The sequence below is a fragment of the Alnus glutinosa genome, chromosome 5 (assembly GCF_958979055.1).
Source record: "Alnus glutinosa chromosome 5, dhAlnGlut1.1, whole genome shotgun sequence".
NCBI classification, from domain to species: Eukaryota; Viridiplantae; Streptophyta; class Magnoliopsida; order Fagales; family Betulaceae; genus Alnus; species Alnus glutinosa.
In genome coordinates, this window is record NC_084890.1 from 13206707 (window position 1) to 13226696 (window position 19990).

A 19990-nucleotide genomic window follows, 5' to 3' on the forward strand; every position below is an offset into this window, starting at 1 on the left:
GTTTTATTTCGTTCTTTTAGTGTTTTCTCACAGTTTGCCTTTGTGATGCTTAAAAGTTACTGGACTATTTGTTGGCCTAGGTGCTAGATCTGCCCTCTTCTATTTGTGAGTTGTGCTTTAAATGTAAAGAGTGGCTCATTGTTGTCCCTGTAACGATTTGTATTGTTTAGGTTGTTGTTTCAAGTCAGATTTATCTGGCTTAGGGTATTGGGGTCTTGAACCTCTTGTTTTTGTCCTTGCGCTGGGACTTTATTCATTAATATATGATGGCATATGCCATTTGTTAAAAAAAAAAAAAATGTTTTCATATAGTTATTACAGACTTTGGTGAAGCTAGTTATTATAGACATATGGTTTAATATGTTTTCATATATATATATAGTTAGATAGTCTTGCACCGAAGGTTAGGATACACGCATACTTAGCTTCATACATGAGTTTGGGAATTGCGCAGTGTGTAGATGGTTCGCGTGTTGACTTCCCTTTTTCTCTCTATGCCAACAGGTTGATATGACAAGGTCTTCAAGGAGAAAACACACTAGAGTCATAGAAGCGATGACAAAGGTAGCTTCCAGGTCGACTTATAAGACTACCCTAGGATTAGGCTCCAAGGAGGAGACAAAGCCTACCGAGGAGGAAGCTAGATTTAGGGATGATATGGTAGTTAGAAAGTATACAGAGCTCCTGCGCAACCTTGCTGTATAGGTAGAGCGCAAGGTGAACTTTGATGAGCTCATTGCGAACTATCCATCGGTCTTATAGGTCATCACCACGCAGGGTTATGTACATATGGTATCCAACACAGTCACGACATGACATGATACTATTATGATAGAGATTAGTCGTCATGATATGGCTCATGAGTCTTTTATCATCACAGATATTCTTGATGGGAAAGCCACCCCTTTTTGCTGCTCACTTGTCGTCTGCACTATCGGAGAAACAACATATCATTGTGGCTCGGTGTTGGATTGCAGGCGAATGAGTATCCCAGGTTCTGAACCCTTTGTACTTTGGTGATCCCATCTCCGCCCGCGGGTTGCGAGTGGGTCACTAGGAGATCTCGGCTTGCAGCCCACCTCGGGGGAGATCTCCCCCACCACTCATTGCGGGGGGATTTCACCCACGAGGTGGGTTCTCCGCCACCCATTGGGGGTGTGATCTCCCCTGTTGATGTTTTTGTTTTTATTTTGTTTATTTTTTTTAACCCTTTTAATTTTTTTTTTAAAATGTTGATGTGGCATGGGGGACACTTGTCGGTCTTCGAGAGGTCTTGACGTGGCATGTCGTCAAATTTTTGGACAAAATATGGACAAAAGAATTAAGTCCGATAATTAGACGACCCCAAATTTCACGTGTGATATTTTTTGAAAACCAAAATGTTCCGAAGCACAGGTACTAAAAAAATGTATTTAACGGTAAAAATTAAATGAAAAGATTGATTTGGCAAGCCGTAAAACTTATGGTGCGTTTGGATGCTAAAAGAATCAAGATTATTTTTGCTACAATGTCGGGTTTTTACGGGCAGGCAAGATGTTTGAATAAAATCCTAATTTGCCCCGAAGTAAACCCGTTTTACTTCAAATTTCAAGCTTCATCTCGAATTTCAACGCATGATTTGCTCTTCCAACGCACATTTCATTCACTTTTTTCATTGACCAAAGTGTCAAACAAGTAAGCGGCGTCTCATTTGTTTTTTGCGTGGACCAAGGCAGTAGACACGTACAATGCTCGGAGCTTCGGCGACGGTGGTGTGGTTTTAGGCGAGGTTCCAGCTACGATGGTCCTCGATGGTTGACGAGGTGAGAAAGCAACCCATTCGTCAGGTCGCCGAGCGTGCGTGGGACATTCACATGACCGCTCTTTACCCTCATGTGGACAGGTTGCTTGGCGCCTCCAAGGCGGTCGACGATGGTGGGGACGAGTGCATTGAAGTGGAGCTTGAGGTGGTCATCGGAGAGCTCCTTGTGAGACCTTGAAGTTATTGTCCTTGAGGAGATCCAAGCAGCAGTCCACCAGCGTCTTCATCTCCGCCGCGCTCAGGCTCTTCCACGAGCCCTCCAGCACCTTGTGTAGGCGCTCGGCGCCCGTCATCCGTTCCTTCATACGCGCCAGCTCCTATGCTTCCTCCATGGTCGCTCAGATTTGGTCAGGTTGAGTGTGTGAAAGAGAAAATGTAGAGAAACATGGGAGAGAGCGTGAGAGTGAAGCTTGGAGAACATGCTGGAAGGGTGTTTGATTTTTCTTGGATTTAATGAAATCCGTATTTTTTTAGCATATCGATTTTTTTTTTTTTATTGTTTAATATATCAATTTTTCTTGGATTTAAAAAGATCCATATTTTTCTTGAAATAAAAAAACATATTTATTTATGTTAAACAATTTATTTATAATTTATTCATATTTATTTATATTAAACAATTTATTTCAATAATTATTCCACACTAATTTTCATAACCCAATCATTATATACAACTTTTCATACCTCCAACCATTTCCTACTATGGTTATCCGTGAAAAAACAATCTCATAGAACTCTCATCCAAACATAATTTCAAATTCAATTTAAATTCTACTTATCACCTAAACACTTTTTATTTGCCTTGAAATTCGTAAACCAAATATTAATTCAATTTGGTTCCTCCATTGCCGCTCGGATTTGGTCAAGGTAAGTGTGTGAAAGAGAAAATGTAGAGAAATAGGGGAGAGAGCGTGAGAGTGAAGCTTGGAGAACATGCTGGAAGGGTGTTCGATTTTTCTTGGATTTAATGAAACCTGTATTTTTTTAGCGTATCGATTTTTTTATTGTTTAATATATCAATTTTTCTTGGATTTAAAAAAAATCCAAAATTTTCTTGAATTAAAAAAAACATATTTATTTATATTAATAATTTATTCATATTTATTTATATTAAATAATTTATTTCAATTATTATTCCACACTAATTTTCATAACCCTAATTATTATATACAACTTTTCATACCTCCTATAATTTCTTACAATGGTTATCCGTGAAAAAACAATCTCATACAACTCTTACCCAAACATAATTTTAAAATTAATTTAAATTTTACTCATCATCCAAACATCTTTTATTTTTCTTGAAATTCGTAAACCAAATAATAATTTAATTTTTAATTTCAAAAATTAAACACCCAAACGAACCTTTAGATATTTAATTATTAAAATTAAAAATTAAAAAGTTTTAATTTAGGGAACGGCCAAAACTTTGGAGGGATGACGAACAATTTTCCCATATTTTTTTTTTTTGAAATCAGAACAGTTTCCGTTTTACTGTTTTACAGATGCATAAATCACATGCCAACCCAAAATCATTAAAAAGAAAAAAGAAAAAATTGATTCGCTTAATCCAGACCCCCGGACTTATACGGTGGAGCGAAGGTCCGGGTCTTCAAACGCTGCCAAGAAATAGTAAAGCCCGAGTCGATAAGATTAATTATCAGAGGCCTTTTTTTCAGTAAGAGCATAACAATGGCCATGTCACTCGCTCAGGCCACCATCTTCTCCAGAACCTCACTCTTTCTCTCCAGAAATGCCCTCAGAAGCTTCACCTTTTGCGTCCCTTCCTCTTCTTCTTCTTCTGATAATCTTCGCCGCAAGAAATGGAGCCAACCGGTGGCTTCAGTGCTCGAACTGGGTGGCGTCAAGATTGCTCGAGAAGGTAACTTATCAGCTTCAAAAAGTTCATGATTTTATAATCTGAATTGGTCAGGGTCTTTTATTTTAGTTTATTATACTGTTTTAGATTGTTTGCCATTGAGATTTTTGTACCGAGTTTGCAATCTTACAATCGTGTTTGGTCCAAAGTTCAAAACTTTTTCTCTTAAACTAGGATGGGTATTATGTACATTTGCAGCTTTTGCACTGGCTGGTCTGGTTTTTGAATTCCCTCTCTCTCTCTCTCTCTCTCTCTCCCTCTCTTTTGTAGTTCTGTTGTACTTTCTCATTTTTCTGTTATGTTTATGCTGTACGATTGTAGTTTACGTACTTGGTGAACATTTATATTATTTTGATTGGTTAAGTTTCCTTGTCGTACTGTTTGGCATTCCCGTGCAGTCTTGAGCGGTTGCATTTTTCAGATTCTGTTTGATTTACTGTTGAGGGTGTCCATGAATTTAAGATTCATATGCTGGGTTTTCTAAATTTCTTTGACTGCTTTGATGTGTGGTTCTGGATTCTGGGTTGTAAAGGCATTCAACAATATTATGCCCATAAAATGTCAAATGCAAAATTTTATTACTGTTATGTTAGTCTGGGTTTTTGTGAGACCGAATTTCTGTGGGTTGCTTGCCCGAGTTACTATTTTGGAAATGCAGGTTCTTCACAAATAAGACTTCAACTTTAAATCATTTTGGCTGTTATACTGTGCTTGACTTTCAGTTTTGAGGATTGTGGGGCTTGTTTGAATGGCCATAAAACCATTACCCAAATGCAAACAATTCTTGAACCTGTTGAATTTTTACATCTGCCAGTATACTGTTTTAATTTTGTGCGCATAAATTCACCTAGTTTTCATATATTTGGATACTGGATTTGTAGATGTGGTGAGGGATGATCCTACAAACAATGTCCCGGATATAATTTTTTCGAGACTTGGAATGCAACTTCATAGGAGGGATCAGCACCCGCTTGGGATTCTGAAGAATGCAATACATGAGTACTTTGACACCAGTTATTCAAATAAGTTTGATAAATTTGATGATCTCTGCCCAATTGTATCTGTAAAACAGGTATCTATGCGAATTTATATAATCATTCATTCCAATTGCATGTTCATAATGTCTTTCTCTGTTTAACTAGTGTTGCTTATATGGCGACTAGAGATTTTTTTTGCATTTGCAACCATATATCATAACTATAGATTATACAGTTTGTATGCCACTTGTGTGTTGAACAAGGGTGAGATTACCTTCAGAAAACTTTGCCTGCAAGATTGGACCTCTGGTTTCCAAACAATAACTATCAGGACCATAACTTCCAAAATGAAGCTCTTGATCCCATGGTTAAATTTAAACTGTATGTCATTTTATGTTTTTAATAAACAAAGCAATAATCTAAGAATATTGTGCACGTGATTTTGATTAAATTATTACATAGCCATTTTTATGCTATCTCTCTCTCCCCATCCCCAACAATAATAATAATAAAAAAGGATCTTTGATCACTTCAAGTGCACGGCTTTGATGAATTCATCAGAATCACCTGACCTTTAATTTTCATGAGACACAATTCAAATTATAAGAGTTCAATATGTTTAGTTCTGTTTCTCATGATCTTATACTTCTATTTTGTTTGTTATCTGGATTGCATCTTCCTTACTGGTGATATACTTTGCTTTTCTCTCTCTGTCTCTCTTCCTATCATTTTTTAAATTATGATTATAGATACATGTTTATTGTGATAGTTTTGAACTTTTTGTTTTTTGGGTTTTCTTTTGTCTATTTCGTGATGGTAAGTTTACTTCTTGCAGAATTTTGATGATGTCTTGGTTCCTGCTGATCATGTAAGCAGGAGTTATAATGATACATACTATGTTGACTCTCAAACTGTTTTGAGGTGTCATACAAGTGCTCATCAGGCGGAGCTATTGAGAAATGGACACACTCATTTCCTTGTAACAGGAGATGTGTACCGTAGGGATTCCATAGACTCAACTCATTACCCTGTGTTTCATCAGGTTTCTAATATCTGATTCTGACCATCAGAATTATATCTTGTAGTTTCTTCTTCATTTTATTTGATGAATTTGTCTTGTGAATATTTAGATGGAAGGTGTTCGTGTGTTTTCACCAGATGATTGGGAAGCATCTGGCATAGATTCTACATCTTATGCAGCTGAGGACTTGAAGAAATGTCTTGAGGGCTTGGCACGTCACCTATTTGGTAAACTTTTGAGTGAACACCTTGTTGAGCAAATGCGCACATGTTAGAATCAGTTAGTAACCACAGAAGATGCTGAGTTGGGAAAAGAAAGAATGAATTTGAAAGGAAAAACTCAGTTATAGGTGGGAAAAAACACCAGCATAAGTTTGTTCTTTGGAGTTAAAGCTTGGGACAAATTTGTAATTTCCAAAATAATAGTATACACATCGCTCAATTTGAATTTGACGTATTTAAATTCTTAAAGTTATGATAAGATGTCACAATCTTTGTTCTAAGGCTTTATGCTTACCTTGTAATACTACTTTTTGAACACTATGAGTGAAATTTTGCTAAAATTATCAGGTGCTGTCGAAATGCGCTGGATTGATACTTATTTCCCTTTCACCAATCCATCATTTGAACTTGAGATATATTTTCAGGTATGCCATTTTCTTGGGATATATGTTTTCTTTAGCAGTTCATTTGTTCTGCCTTTCTTTAAAATTATACCACCTATTCTGAAGAACTTTGCTCCTCTTGTTTTGCCTCTTCCTTCTGTTTGGTCATTGTGAGAAAAGATTTAATTAGGTTAAAAAATGCAGGAAAATTAAAATTCATAAAAAGAAAGTAACATAAACTCTTCTTTTATTCAGGGGCCTATCTGATTCCTTGTGTTGCAAAAATTAAGAATCAAGCATTGATATGAAATCTGAAACTTTGTGAAAATGCTAATAAATAATATGAAATATGAAAAGCTAAATGTTACATTATCAATAGTAGATTAAGTTGCTTGAATGATACAAGTTCTCTTTCTCCAGATTACTTATAAAAAAAAAAAAGTTCTCTTTCTCCAGATTTGATATCCAAAAATAGTCTCTGATGTATTCCAATGCTATTTAGGTCCTTATAATTCAGTTGCTATCGCATGTGTGTACATCTCTTTCTTATGGTTTAATGTACCATATTATAAAAGAATTTTCACAGTTATATGTAGTGAATATTACTTATAAAGTATGGATGGTTGTGGGTGCATGCTTTCTAGCTGCAGCTGAAAGCAGATGCATGCAGACTCATTGATATATAGACCTGTGTTATACACAATAACTTACAAAGACATATATAGCCATGTCCCTTTGTCTAGCTCAGGATTCAGAGGACGTGTTCACGTTGTAGCGCAAATGTCCATTTTTGCTGATTATGGATATGTAGCTAGTGGTTCTATTATGATTTCAGAAAATTTTCTTTTCTTTTCCTCCTAATAAAAGTTAGCCTTCGCATTTCATGTGGCACAATATGGTTATTAATGTGAGATTTGTAATATCGTATTGACTTCAAGTAAAGGAGCCAGTTACAATATGTTGTATTCAACAAAGTACATTCTGCATTTTGTACAATCTGGTGTTGCTTGGATCCTATGCACTCCATATATGTTTTGGAATAAGTAAGCATTAGGAGGACGTTGCATAGTGTTTAATTTATAATACACTGTTCCATCATGCTCAATTTGCTAATACAGTATTCCGTGTTGATGATCTTGTGTAACCAATTACATGGGTATAAGGAAAGCTCAACTTGACTAAGCTTAATTCCAACTAAATTGGGATCAGCTCTATTTATCATCTTTCCAGCTAATTGGGGTTGAGTTAAATGTATCACTTTCACTAGCTATCCCATATAAGTTCATACTCTCTAAATTCTAGTTAAGGCGTTGCCTGTAAGGTATAAGGAAGGAATTGTTGCAAAGAATTTTTTTTTTTTTTGATAAGTAATAAAAATATATTAACAAAGCGTAAGGCGCCCCTAAATAAACAGGTAGTATACACAGGAACAATTAAACCGGCCCTAAAAAAGAGAGAAAGAAAACCAACAAACCTGCTAAACCCTAAAACCCTAAAACCCAAGAGGCACTCAACACTACATCATGTGAGCCTTCCCTTTCCAACACTGAGAAGGTGCGCTTGCATCGCCGTAGTTAATGGTGCTTTTCAAGTTTAAGAGCTCTCTCATACCTTTTGTCTTTTGGCACGCAACCAAAGTTTTCCGATGAAACTCCTCATCAATGGCATCCAGGATTGTCAAGGATGGATCCTCGCCCTCATCACCATCCAACGCCCAATCCAAGGGCATGTCGAGATGTAAAACACCCAAAGGGTAAGGGGATTCTTCATCCTCCCCATACCAAAACTCGTTGCTCTGATCCCACACTATGCTCTCCCCATTCAGGCCAAAGCCTACCAGCCACTTTTGAGACTAAATCAGACCATTAAACCCGGAATCCTCATCCTTTTCAACTTTAGGAGAGCTGCAACCACCCAAAAGAGAAGGAGTCCCTTCCACCCCAACTTCCTTAGCAACAACAGCCGATGACGACGCGACCGACACTTTAGTTGAGAGAGTGGGTTGCACTGACCGATTGAGAAACCCCCTACGAAGAAATCCCCTCGCTGGACAAGATTGCTTAACAACAGCCTTCATGGAAACTGCCTTACTGGGATCCTCCACCTTAGAGCGTTGCAAAGACTTGGTCTCATTGACAATATTTGTCCTCATTGCCGCCATCGTCTCTGCAAATAAGCTCTCATCCAAATGCACTGCTCTGCCTTCTCTGGCTCTCCTATTGTAACTCTGAAACGGCTTAGATACAACAACGCTGGAGTAGAGAGACATAGGCACCATTTGACAACCATTTCCTTTCCCCCTCTTTTTTTTTCACTTCTTCCAAAAAAGTCAACTCCCAAACATTCCAAATTTTTTTTTTTTTTATATTTTTTTTTTCACTTTTTATATCACATCAATCATTTTTTATTACTATTCAAATAATAATAAAAAAAAAACTTACTACAAAACAAAACTTTTTTAACTTTTCCATAAAACAATTCTAAACTTTTTTCTACTTTATATTACATCAATTACTTCTTACTATTATTCAAACAAAAATTCACAACACGACTTTTTATCAAACACACCCATAACCTTTCTCCCAACTCATCTACCCCAGAGAAAGTCACCGGAAGAAAAAGATATCTGCCTTGTGGAGGTAGACTGAATCCGATGCTCAATAGACCCATCACCAATACCTATTGGTGCCGAAGAAGACCCCTCAGACCTGAGGGAAACTTCCTCTTCAGCGTCTTTTGTTGTCCGAGAAAGGGGTATAGTGGCAGAAAACAACGGATCAGAAGAGAAAGTCGGCGAGGGAGGAAAAACAAACCTTGGAGAAACATGGTTTGCGATCAAGAGAGAAGGTAGAGCTACATCCTCCAACACCGACACCAAAACAGAATCTACTGAAATGGCCTGAGCTGAAACACACCCACCAGTGAAAGCAGACCTCACCTTAGAAGACCACGTTGCTGGGCTTCGAAATCCCCGATCGCAAAAGAAGACAGTGGTTCGACCGTTGATGGTGAAGAAACAAGCCTCACCTGAGGACCTACGACATCTTCAGGCAAGGAAATAGACCCAGGATCCAAAAAAACCTTAAGACTCGCTTCGGGTCCCGAACCCAGGCTAGAACCCATTTTCTCACAAACTAGTTTGGGCTTAGTTGCGAACCGGCTCAGACGAAACCCTTAAAAACCCACTGTGGGTAAATGATCCAGCCCATAACCAACCACCCGACCCACTTCGGCCTTAATCCGATTGCACAACTTTCTCCACGCAAACCCTAGAATCTTGTTTTGCGAGCGATTGACGAGAGTACCCTTCATCTTCTTCATTGGCCCAGAGCTCTCCTCTGAACCAGCATTCGCCCTCTTCTCCATCTCAGAACAATCCACTGCCAATCTCAAATTCTCAACTCCGTTCTCCCGCTCAAAACAAGCCGCCATCGGAAACAGATCAAGGAGGCCCAAAATCGGCTTCTTTAACCCCCAAGAGTCCGCGGGAGAACTGATTGTAGCTTGCACCACTTTTGCGAAAGAGCGCCTAGACGAAGAAGCCTTCACACCCTGCTCCCACCTGCTACCTTGCCGAAGAAATCTTAACAGAACCCTGCAACTTAGGCTTGGCTTGAAAAGGCACCAACAACTGACGCAACTCTCCCATAAACCTACGCCATCCCCACCCTCCACGACCCTCAGGAAGTTAGATGATACCTTTCCGACCACCCTCTGTAGAAACCACCACCTCCAGATTACGGCCGGCTTGATTTTCACCCCCACGGACCATTAGCACCTTCTCAACTTCACGATAAGGCTTGGTGAAGTCTTCTATACCTGGAGACTTCACCTCTTCAATTGTGTCCACCAGTCAAACAGAGCATTGGACACCCAAGAACACACACCCAAAAAAATCTTTCCTACTTTCCTCCAAACGAAATTCTGCCTTGTCTTCACGCACCGAAAAGAAGAATTTTTTCACTTCCACAGAGAAATGCCGCTCCATATCAGCACCGCATGATAGCTCCACACGCAACCCACTCCAGCACCAACAACCTCTTTTAGCTTCTTTCTTATCTTTCTTTTCCCTATTTTCACCATGTGAGTTTTGTGTTTATTGTTTTTAGGCTTAATATAGGCCTTTATAAAACTATTTGGTATCACTGGATTGAATGAGGCCAATTAAATTTTTAATAGACTTGTGTGTTGAAGGAGAGGGCATGGATAGGTGGGAGTTACAAAAACTTGAATTCAGTTTGATGTGTTTAAATATTTCTAAGAAGTTCTCCATTTTGACTTTACAACAATTTCGGTAAAAATCTAACTCGTTTGTCCTTTTCTCTTAGCTAGTTAGATGTCAATTTTTGGCCACCGGTACTTTTCTTTAAGAAAAATGCTACACTCCCCAAAATTTCTCTCCCACATTTGCTCCCCAAATGATGTGTCACAATCTTATAAGATGGTGACACATTTTCCAAAATAATAAATTACATAGGATTATACTTATCAAAAATAAATTACATAGGATTATGACACATAATTTGGGGTGCAAATTTGGTAGAGAAATTTTGGGAAGTGTAGCAGAAATCTCTTCTTAAATTCATAAGCTTTGATTAGTCTTAAGTAGATCTTCACAAGAAGTGTTTCAGAGCAACAAAGTGACATGGACACCAGACATGCATGTCTGTGTTTGTGTGCTTTCGGGAAGGTGTATGCAAGGGTTTATTTTGAAGAATGACTGTTAATAAGTACTAGGCTTTTTAGATATTCTGCTGGCTGACCATAAATTAGTTTGCTGTATAATCTCTGCTTGGGCTCACTGTTGGAATGACCCCTTGCAGAGCTGGCACCAGCTTGTACTGTCTACTTTTTGGACCAAACTATTCCTTTTCCCCATGAAAATTTGGAAATGGTCCCAAGGCATTATGGCTTCCTATGAAAGGTCATGCCACTAGAGATCTTTTGGGCCGCTTTATAAATCATGTTTCATTAACGATGGTTCTATATGAACCCTTAGAGGTTACCTTCTTTTCTGATTCTTTTTACTGTTTGCTACTGCTCATATTCAACTTTAAGCACATTCAAATTGACACCTGCCTAAATAAATTGTTGAAGTCTCGTAGTTAATGAACTACAATGCTTTGCACTTTGTTTGGTTTTTGCTTAATATATGAGTTGTTTTTTTTTAGAGTTAAAATACTTTTTTGCCCCCTGTGGTTTAAAGACTTTATTTTTTGTCTCTTGTAATTCATTTTGTATTGTAGATGGTACCTCGTTTATGACTAAAGACGGAGATGGTACCTCCGTCCACGTCATTGGCCTTAAAAACTGACACATGTTCCTATGCATAATTAAAAATAAAAAAATATAAAAAATTATTAAAAAAAAACTTTTAGAAAAAAAAAAGAAAAGAAAAAAAGAGGGTTGGCTCAAGTCACCCCCATGGCCGGTTTGGGGTGGTTCGGCCACCCCCAAAGAGCAAAATGAGGGTGGCCGAAACCATCCCCAAGGCTCATGGGGGTAGTTTCGGCCCACCCCCATTTTGTTATTTGGGGGTGGTCAAACCAACCCCAAGGACCATGGTAAGCCACTCCTTTTTTTTATTTATTTTTTATTTTTTTTATATTTATTTTATTTTAATTATGCATAGCGATACATGTCAGTTTTTTTTAGGCCAATGACGTGGATTTCCGTCAATTTTTGGACGGAGGTACCATCTTCGTTTTTTAGCCATAAATGAGATACCATCTACGATATGAAATAAACCACATGGGGCAAAAAATAAAGTTTTTAAACCACATGAGGGTCAAACATATTTAATCATTTTTTTTAAGTAACTGAAATATTATTAAAAGCGTAAGGCGTCCCTAGGTATACGCGAAGAATACAAGAGAAAACACCTACCTAACTAGAAGGAGAAAAAAGAACATGATAACAGAGTACCAAGGGAGAAATAAATGCAGTTGGCAAGAAAAAGAGTATAGAAGAGAAAGGACTCAAGGTCCTCCAACGTTCTCTTGCGGTCCTCAAGCAAGCAAGTCGACTAATCAGCTAGGGATAACTCAAGATAGACCAAAGCTCTTGAAAAAACATTTCATAAGATGCAAGCAACCTCAAAATGGAGAAGAATATGGTCTACAAACTCTCCATTCCTTTGACATATATAACACCGGCTAATTACAATGACATGCCGTTTCATAAGATTGTTTACGGTAAGGATCTTTTCTAGGACTGTTGACCAAGCAAAAGAAAACCATCGTCAAAGGAGCCTTAGTCCGCTAAATACTATTCTAAGGGAAGGAGAGGCATCAATACGAACTAGGACACTGTAGAAAGATCTAACATTGAACAACCCTTTTTTGTAGGGGTTCCACTAAAGCATGTTTTAATCTACCCGTCTCCTGCTAGTTGAATACAACAAGCTAAAGAATGAGGCAAAGACATCCACCTCTCAGTCATGAGCTACTCTAGCAAAGCTAATGGTCCACTAATTGGAGCCACCAGAAAGCTCCAGGTGGGCCACTACGGAGGCATCTTTCGTGCAAGCAATACCATATAAATCTGGAAAGGTTTCCTTCATAGCCTTATCCACCACAGGTCGTGCTAGGATCTAACCTTGGAGCCAACTCTCACCTCAAATTTGGTATGACTAGAAAACTTCCTCCAAGCCCTCGTAATATTCTTCTATAACCCCACCCCATACGCCCCAATAGGCTCATTTGAACACCACCCACCCCACGCATTGCCAAATTTGGCGTCTACCACAAGTTTCCACCAAGCCTCTCTCTCATGCGCATAGCGCCATAACCATTTTTTTTTTTTTGATAAGTAATTTAAAATTCAATAAAAAAGCGCAGAGGGGCGCAACCCTAATACACGGGAAGTATACAAGAGAGCCCCTAAACAGGAGGAACAACTAATAAATTAAGAAAGTCTACAAAAGTAGAAACACCTAGGTGGCAAAAATGGGGAGCTATCCATAGATATAACGTGTTAAGAAGACGCTTCCTTAAAACCACCATTACCGTCTCGACATCTTCAAAAAGCCTCGCATTCCGCTCCCTCCAAATGCTCCACAAAACACAGTGAGGAACTAAACGCCAAACATTTTTTGCTAGGCCATGCCCTCGAAAAGCACCCCAAGTAGTCAACAAACCCATCACCGATTGTGGCATGACCCATTCAACTCCAAACAAAGAAAACATAAAACTCCAAAGCTCACGGGCGGTGTCGCAATGAAGTAACAGATGATCAATAGACTCCCCCTTCTTTTTACACATACAACACCACTCAATAACCACAATATTCCTCTTTCGTAGATTGTCATGAGTCAAAATTTTTCCTAAAGCTGCAGTCCATACAAAGAACGCCACCCTTGTCGGAGCCTTAGCACACCATATCTTCTTCCACGGGAATGATGGACCTTCTTTCCGACTAAGTGCTTCATAATATGACCTTACTTCAAAATAGCTCCTTGAAGAGAGGTTCCAAACTAACTTGTCACCCTCTCCTTGTCGAATCGGAGTGGAGTACAACCGCTCGAAGAAAGAGAGCACCATCTCCAACTCCCAGTCCTGTAATTGCCGCGTAAAGAGAACATTCCAATGAATATTGCCATTATGAACAGCCATATTATCTACCACCATAGCCGCTTTGTTCCTCACAAGACTATACAGAACTGGAAAACAAAGCTTCAAAGAAATCTCCCCACACCACCGATCATGCCAGAAACTGATATATGAGCCATCCCCTACCACACACCGAACATAATTACAAAACTTCTCCCACCCTTTCCTAATATATTTCCAAACCCCTACTCCATAGGAACCCGACACCTCAATAGAGCACCACCCACCCTTTAGGCTCCCAAATTTGGCGTCAATCACCAAACGCCATAGAGCCTCTCTCTCCCTACCATATCTCCACAACCATTTACCTAAAAGAGCTTGGTTAAACAGGGAAAGATTGTGAACTCCCAATCCACCTGAATGCAACGGAGTACAAATCCTGTTCCATTTCACTAAATGAAATTTGGCCTCTTCCCCTATGCCACCCCATAGGAAATCCCTCTGGATTTTTTCAAGACGATTAGCCACCCTCAAAGGAATAGGGAACAGCGACAAGAGATACGTGGGGATATTGGACAGCGTGCTCTTAATAAGAGTCAACCGACCGCCCTTTGACAAATACATACGCTTCCAACCAGCCAGCTTCCTTTCCATTTTCTCAATCACCCCTTTCCAAGTACGAACGGACTTGTAAGAGGCACCCAAAGGCATACCCAAATATGTCATAGGAAGCGATCCAACCCTACAACCCATAAGATGGGCCAACCCTTCAACATCCTCCACCTCACCAATAGGAACAATTTCTGACTTTCCTAAATTAATCCTTAATCCCGAAACTGCCTCAAAACAAAGGAAAATGCACCTCAGATGTCGAATCTGTTCTTCTTCCGCTCCACAAAAAATCAACGTATCATCAGCAAACAATAAATGATTCACTACTATTGCCTCTGACTCACTATGTCCCACAGTAAAGCCTGTCATCGAACCCTGCTCCATCGCAGCAGCCAACATCCGACTCAAAGCCTCCATAACCACCACAAATAATAAAGGCGACAGAGGATCACCTTGTCGCAACCCGCGAGAGCTAGTAAAGAAACCCGTCGGAGTTCCATTGACAAGGATGGAGAATCTCACCGTAGAGATACAAAAACGAATCCAAGCTCTCCATTTCTCCCCAAAGCCACAACGTTGTAATAAGTAGAGTAAGAAGTCCCAATTCACATGATCATAGGCCTTTTCCAGATCCAGCTTACACAGCAACCCAGACTCCCCTGAACGGATTTGACTATCCACACATTCATTAGCAATAAGCACTGAATCCAAAATTTGTCGACCACCAATGAACGCATTTTGGGTGTTTGAGATAATCTTACCCAACACTGATTTAAACCTGTTCGCAAGGACTTTGGAAATAATCTTATAAATTCCCCCAATAAGACTGATAGGCCGAAAATCACTCACATCCACAGCATCATTCTTCTTTGGAATCAGAGAGACAAAAGTAGCATTAAAACTCTTTTCAAACTTGCCTCGAGAGTGAAAATCTGCAAAAACAGCCATAATGTCATGCTTTAAGATATCCCAACACTTCTGAAAAAAAGCCATAGTGAAACCGTCGGGGCCCGAAGCCTTATCTCCATTGAAATCTCTGATGACCTCCCACACCTCCTTCTCCTCAAACCCTCTCTCTATCCAGCTACTCTCATCTTCATCAATTGAAAGAAAAGAAAGGCCCTCTACCCTTGGCCGCCAAGAAGAATTCTCAACATACAAGTTTTTGAAAAATTGAACTATATGCTCCTGAATTTCCTTTGGGTCATTGGAGATTTCACCATCTATACTTATAGAATCCACTTGATTAAATTTGCGACGCGAGTTGGCCATCCTGTGAAAAAATTTTGTGTTCTTGTCCCCCTCCTTCAACCACAAAGCTCTGGATTTCTGTCTCCAAATTATTTCCTCACACAGAAGAGTTTTCTCCAGCTCTCTAGACATATCTATCTTGCGAACCTTCTCTTCCTCCTCTAGGCCTCGGTCTTCATCAACTGCATCCAGCTCACAAATGCCCTCCAATAATTCCTTCTTCTTCTTCCCTATATCACCAAACACTTCAGCATTCCATTTCTTCAAGTCCGTCTTCAATGCCTTCAGTTTAAACGCCAAAATGTGACTTGGAGAACCCGAACACTCATAAGACAACCACCACTTATTGATTTGCTCAACAAAGCCCTCATAATTCAGCCACATGTTCTCAAATTTAAAAGACCTTTTTCCTCCTCTTGGTGCCCCACAATCCAAAAACAAAGGGAAGTGATCGGACAGAAGTCTTGGAAGCCTCCTTTGGACTACTTCGGGGTAGTGTTCCTCCCACTCCACAGAAATTAAGAATCTATCAATTCTAGACCATGTGTGGTTATTCGACCATGTAAATTGGCCATCTTGAAGAGGTAGATCCACCAAGTTCTGCATGAAGATGAAGTCTGAAAATTCTTCCATAGCAGCTGAGAAACTGGCCATGCCCGACCTCTCACTCGGAAAACGAACAACATTAAAATCTCCCCCAATACACCACGGCACCTCCCAACAATTCATCAATCCAGCTAACTCAATCCATAAATCCCTCCTATCCCTGTCATCATTAGGGCCATAAACCCCCCCAAACGCCCAAGAAACATTATCACCAATGTTGCGGAAAGAACAAGCAACCGTATATCTACCTATACATTCCTCCAATTTCTCCACCACTCTCCTATCCCACATAAGTAAGATCCCACCCGATGCTCCATTGGCTCCCAAATAACACCAATCAACCTGATTACACCCCCATAAACTCCGCACCACCTCCCTTGAGATTATTGCCATCTTAGTCTCCACCAAACAAACAATATCCGCCCTCCATTCTCTTAGAAGCCCTCTAATTTCTACTCTTTTTTTCATCTCATTAATCCCTCTAACATTCCACGAAATTAGTTTAGGCATCATAATTGCATACAGAACCCCTTCCTTTGTTGCGACCTCTAGCCGATAGAGCCCCTTTCTTCTCATAATTCAAGGACCAAGCCAACCTGTTTAGTTCTCTCTTCCCTTTTGCCTCTTTGTTCAACGGACACAAAGTCTGAGGACTGGCCGAGGATCTTCCTCCAGCAGCTTCTATCTCCTCAAACATAGCTAACATTCTGTCCTCAAATCCTTCGCAAGATAATCCGATAGCCTGATAACATCTCATAACTTTTTCCACCACCCATCTAGGTGATATCCTGAGTTTTTCTCCCCCTTTTGCTGCCAAAGGTGTGATTTCCAGCGGTGCACCACTCGCCCCCTCCTCGTTAGAATTATTTTCTACTAGTTCTAACAGGAGATCGCTTCTAACATCCTGTGTACCACTGTCCAGTAGAACTTCTCCCTCATCTGTTACACCAGCATCTTCCCCAAGGCAGCTCTCCCCTCGATTTCCCACTAAAACAGGTTCACATAACACCATCTGCAAATTGTTAATGTCCATCATCTTTGTCACTGAGCTTGTACCCACAGCAGGAGCACCCATCTCATTACAAGAACATTCTGTTACCAGGAGCTCCGGCAAGACTCCCGATACCTGCTCCCCTACTTCAGTAATGATGTTACCCTTCAAAGAGCCATCGTCCACCTGAATAGCCACTGCTGTATCTTCTCCTTCTTCACCACACACCACGACCTCAGGCATACTCAGCCGAAGGGAATTTTCTGGTTTCCCATCCCTCACGCTCCGACCCACTACCGTGACCTGTCCCTGTTTTCTTGTCCAAATAGCCTTAGAAATTCCAGACTTCCGGCGTTGATACACCCGTTGAAAACCACGACTGGAATGATCTGGACCAGACCCACATGCAGAGGCGCCGGAATCCTTGGCTTTACGCACCAGATGTGCTGCGGAAGTTGACGCTCCAGCATGCAAAGAAAACACAGGGGTCGGAATGGGTCTTAGGCATGATCCAGCTTTAGTTTTAACAATAAACTTGGGCTTTTTAATGGGAAAACCCAGTGGGGCTTTGCCTTTAGAATCATGGGCCATTTTAGAGGATTTGGAGATGGGCCGGGTATCCTTGAAGCCCATAAAGGCCTGCTTGGTCTTAGGAGCAGCGTGAGAAGCAAACTGCTTCTGACTGAAATCCAGGTGTCCTTCCTCCAGCAAGAGAAGATCCGTGAGACAAAGGCCTATCTCCTCGTGCAGAACTGCCAACGACTCCCTTAGCCTACGAACCCCTAGCCTATCACCAGAGAAGACATTGCGTGAAGCAGCGGAAGACGTGTTGGCAGACCCAGCAGCTTCTCTCCTTGGGAATGAGTCCTGCGACTTTCCCGATGCGTGAGACATCAGAGCTGGTTTCTTCTTCAACCCCTTCGCCGGAAAAACTTCTCTGGACATGCTATCGTGAGCCGCCGAAAGAGGAAACATCGACGAAGAAGGGGCCGGACACACAGGAGCCTTTGCATGAGCACGAGAATCCTTAACCGGATCCTGCACCTGATAAAGTTCCTTCTTCTCTGTTTCCTTTGAACCTTCCAACCACCTTGGAATTCTTGCTAACTGCTGACTGGAAGGACCAAACAGCTCTTCATTCCCTGGCCGAGTCGAAGTTAACACCTCTGCAAAACTCCTCCTTGTCTCCGCTTTAGTCCCAGCTAGTAGAACATTCGGTGCACTAATCTGCTTTGTGACCCTGGACTGATCCGCTTGAAGATGACTGATGGCTAGGCGGAGCTCCACCTCAAACCTCTCCCAACCCTCACCGTATCTCCCTTTCGGCACTAAAATGGAACCATATTTCTTCCTGCCCTCATATTCTTCAATAAGCAGGAAAAAACCATGCCTATTAGAGCATTGTTGTCCAAGAATACGTGGGAAGCCAGCAACGGATTGATTCCAAAAGACTCTAGAATCCTGAACCGAAACTAACTCATCAAACGACTTGACCAACCAGACTGCCTCATCTCTACGTAGAAGGATAGACCTCGTCACTCCTTTGCATTTTTCTCGTATCCGAATCCCAGTACAACCACCCACCACCGACAAGTCGAAGTCCTTAGACTCAACAGACAAACGACTCACAGACCACACCATTGTTTCACTGACTAGAATTCCCTATATCTGGAGAGAAAAATATTTTGTTTTAAAAAATAGAGAGCTTCTACAACCTTATATTAAAATTATACGAACATATTTCTCTCCTTTTCTTTTTCTTGGTGAACTCTAACAAATACATGATGGAAAATTCAAAAAACTATAGCTTCCACCAACCAACACTCCAGCGCCATAACCATTTTCCTAGGAGAGCACGGTTGAACCTCTGTAGGTTTTGAATTCCCAATCCTCCCTCAGAGATTAGAGAGCAAACCTTGGACCAACTTACCAGGTGAAATTTGAACTCTACGTCGAGCCCCCCAATAAGAAATCTCGTTGAAGCTTCTCTATTCGGTTTGCAACACCCACAAGGAGAGGGAAAAGGGACGTGAAATACATAGGTAAATTAGAAATGGTGCTCTTGATAAGGGTAATCCTACCTCCCTTGGACAAGTACATCATTTTCCAATTAGCTAGCCATCTCTCTATCTTTTCAATAACACTGTACCAAATAGACTTGGCCTTTAAGGAGGTTCACAACGGGAGACCAAAATACTTCACAGGTAAAGAAAAATCCTACAGCCCATAATGCCCGCCAATCCATCCACATTCTCAACATTACCCACTGGAACCAATTCCGATTTAGCCAGATTAATCTTCAATCCAAATACTGCTTCGAAGCATAAAAATAAAGCACACTAATAACGAAGGTGGTCAGGCTTGGCCCCATAGCAAACCAAAATGTCATCCACAAATGAGGTGTGAGATGTTAACCTCCCGAAACCTCACAAAAAAGCCTGAAAGAAAACCCCCCTCAATAGCTGTAGAAATCATTCTACTTAAGGCCTCCATAATAATAACAAAGAGAAAAGGCAACAAAAGGGTTTCCTTGTCTCAGACCAGGGAAACTACCGAAGAAACTGGACGGAGTGCTATTTGCCAAAACAGAGAAGTGCATCGAAGAAATACAATGCGTTCTCAAAGAATGTCATTTCTCCCCAAAACCACACCTCCTCAACAAGTAAAGTAAGAAATCTCAATTGACATGATCATAGGC

General features: G+C 40.5%; 1 protein-coding gene across 3 annotated transcripts in view; it reads left to right on the forward strand.

Moving 5' to 3' along the window:
• Nucleotides 1-3345: 3345 nt before the first annotated feature.
• LOC133867683 (phenylalanine--tRNA ligase, chloroplastic/mitochondrial) overlaps nt 3346-19990 on the forward strand; it is a 33637-nt gene continuing 16992 nt past the window's right edge. For all 3 annotated transcript variants that reach the window (XM_062304441.1, XM_062304442.1, XM_062304440.1), the window contains exons 1-5: nt 3346-3683; nt 4562-4752; nt 5493-5699; nt 5788-5905; nt 6248-6324. In XM_062304441.1, coding sequence (XP_062160425.1) covers nt 3494-3683; nt 4562-4752; nt 5493-5699; nt 5788-5905; nt 6248-6324 — 783 coding nt within the window. In that variant the 5' untranslated portion in view covers nt 3346-3493. The remainder of the gene's footprint in view (nt 3684-4561; nt 4753-5492; nt 5700-5787; nt 5906-6247; nt 6325-19990) is intronic.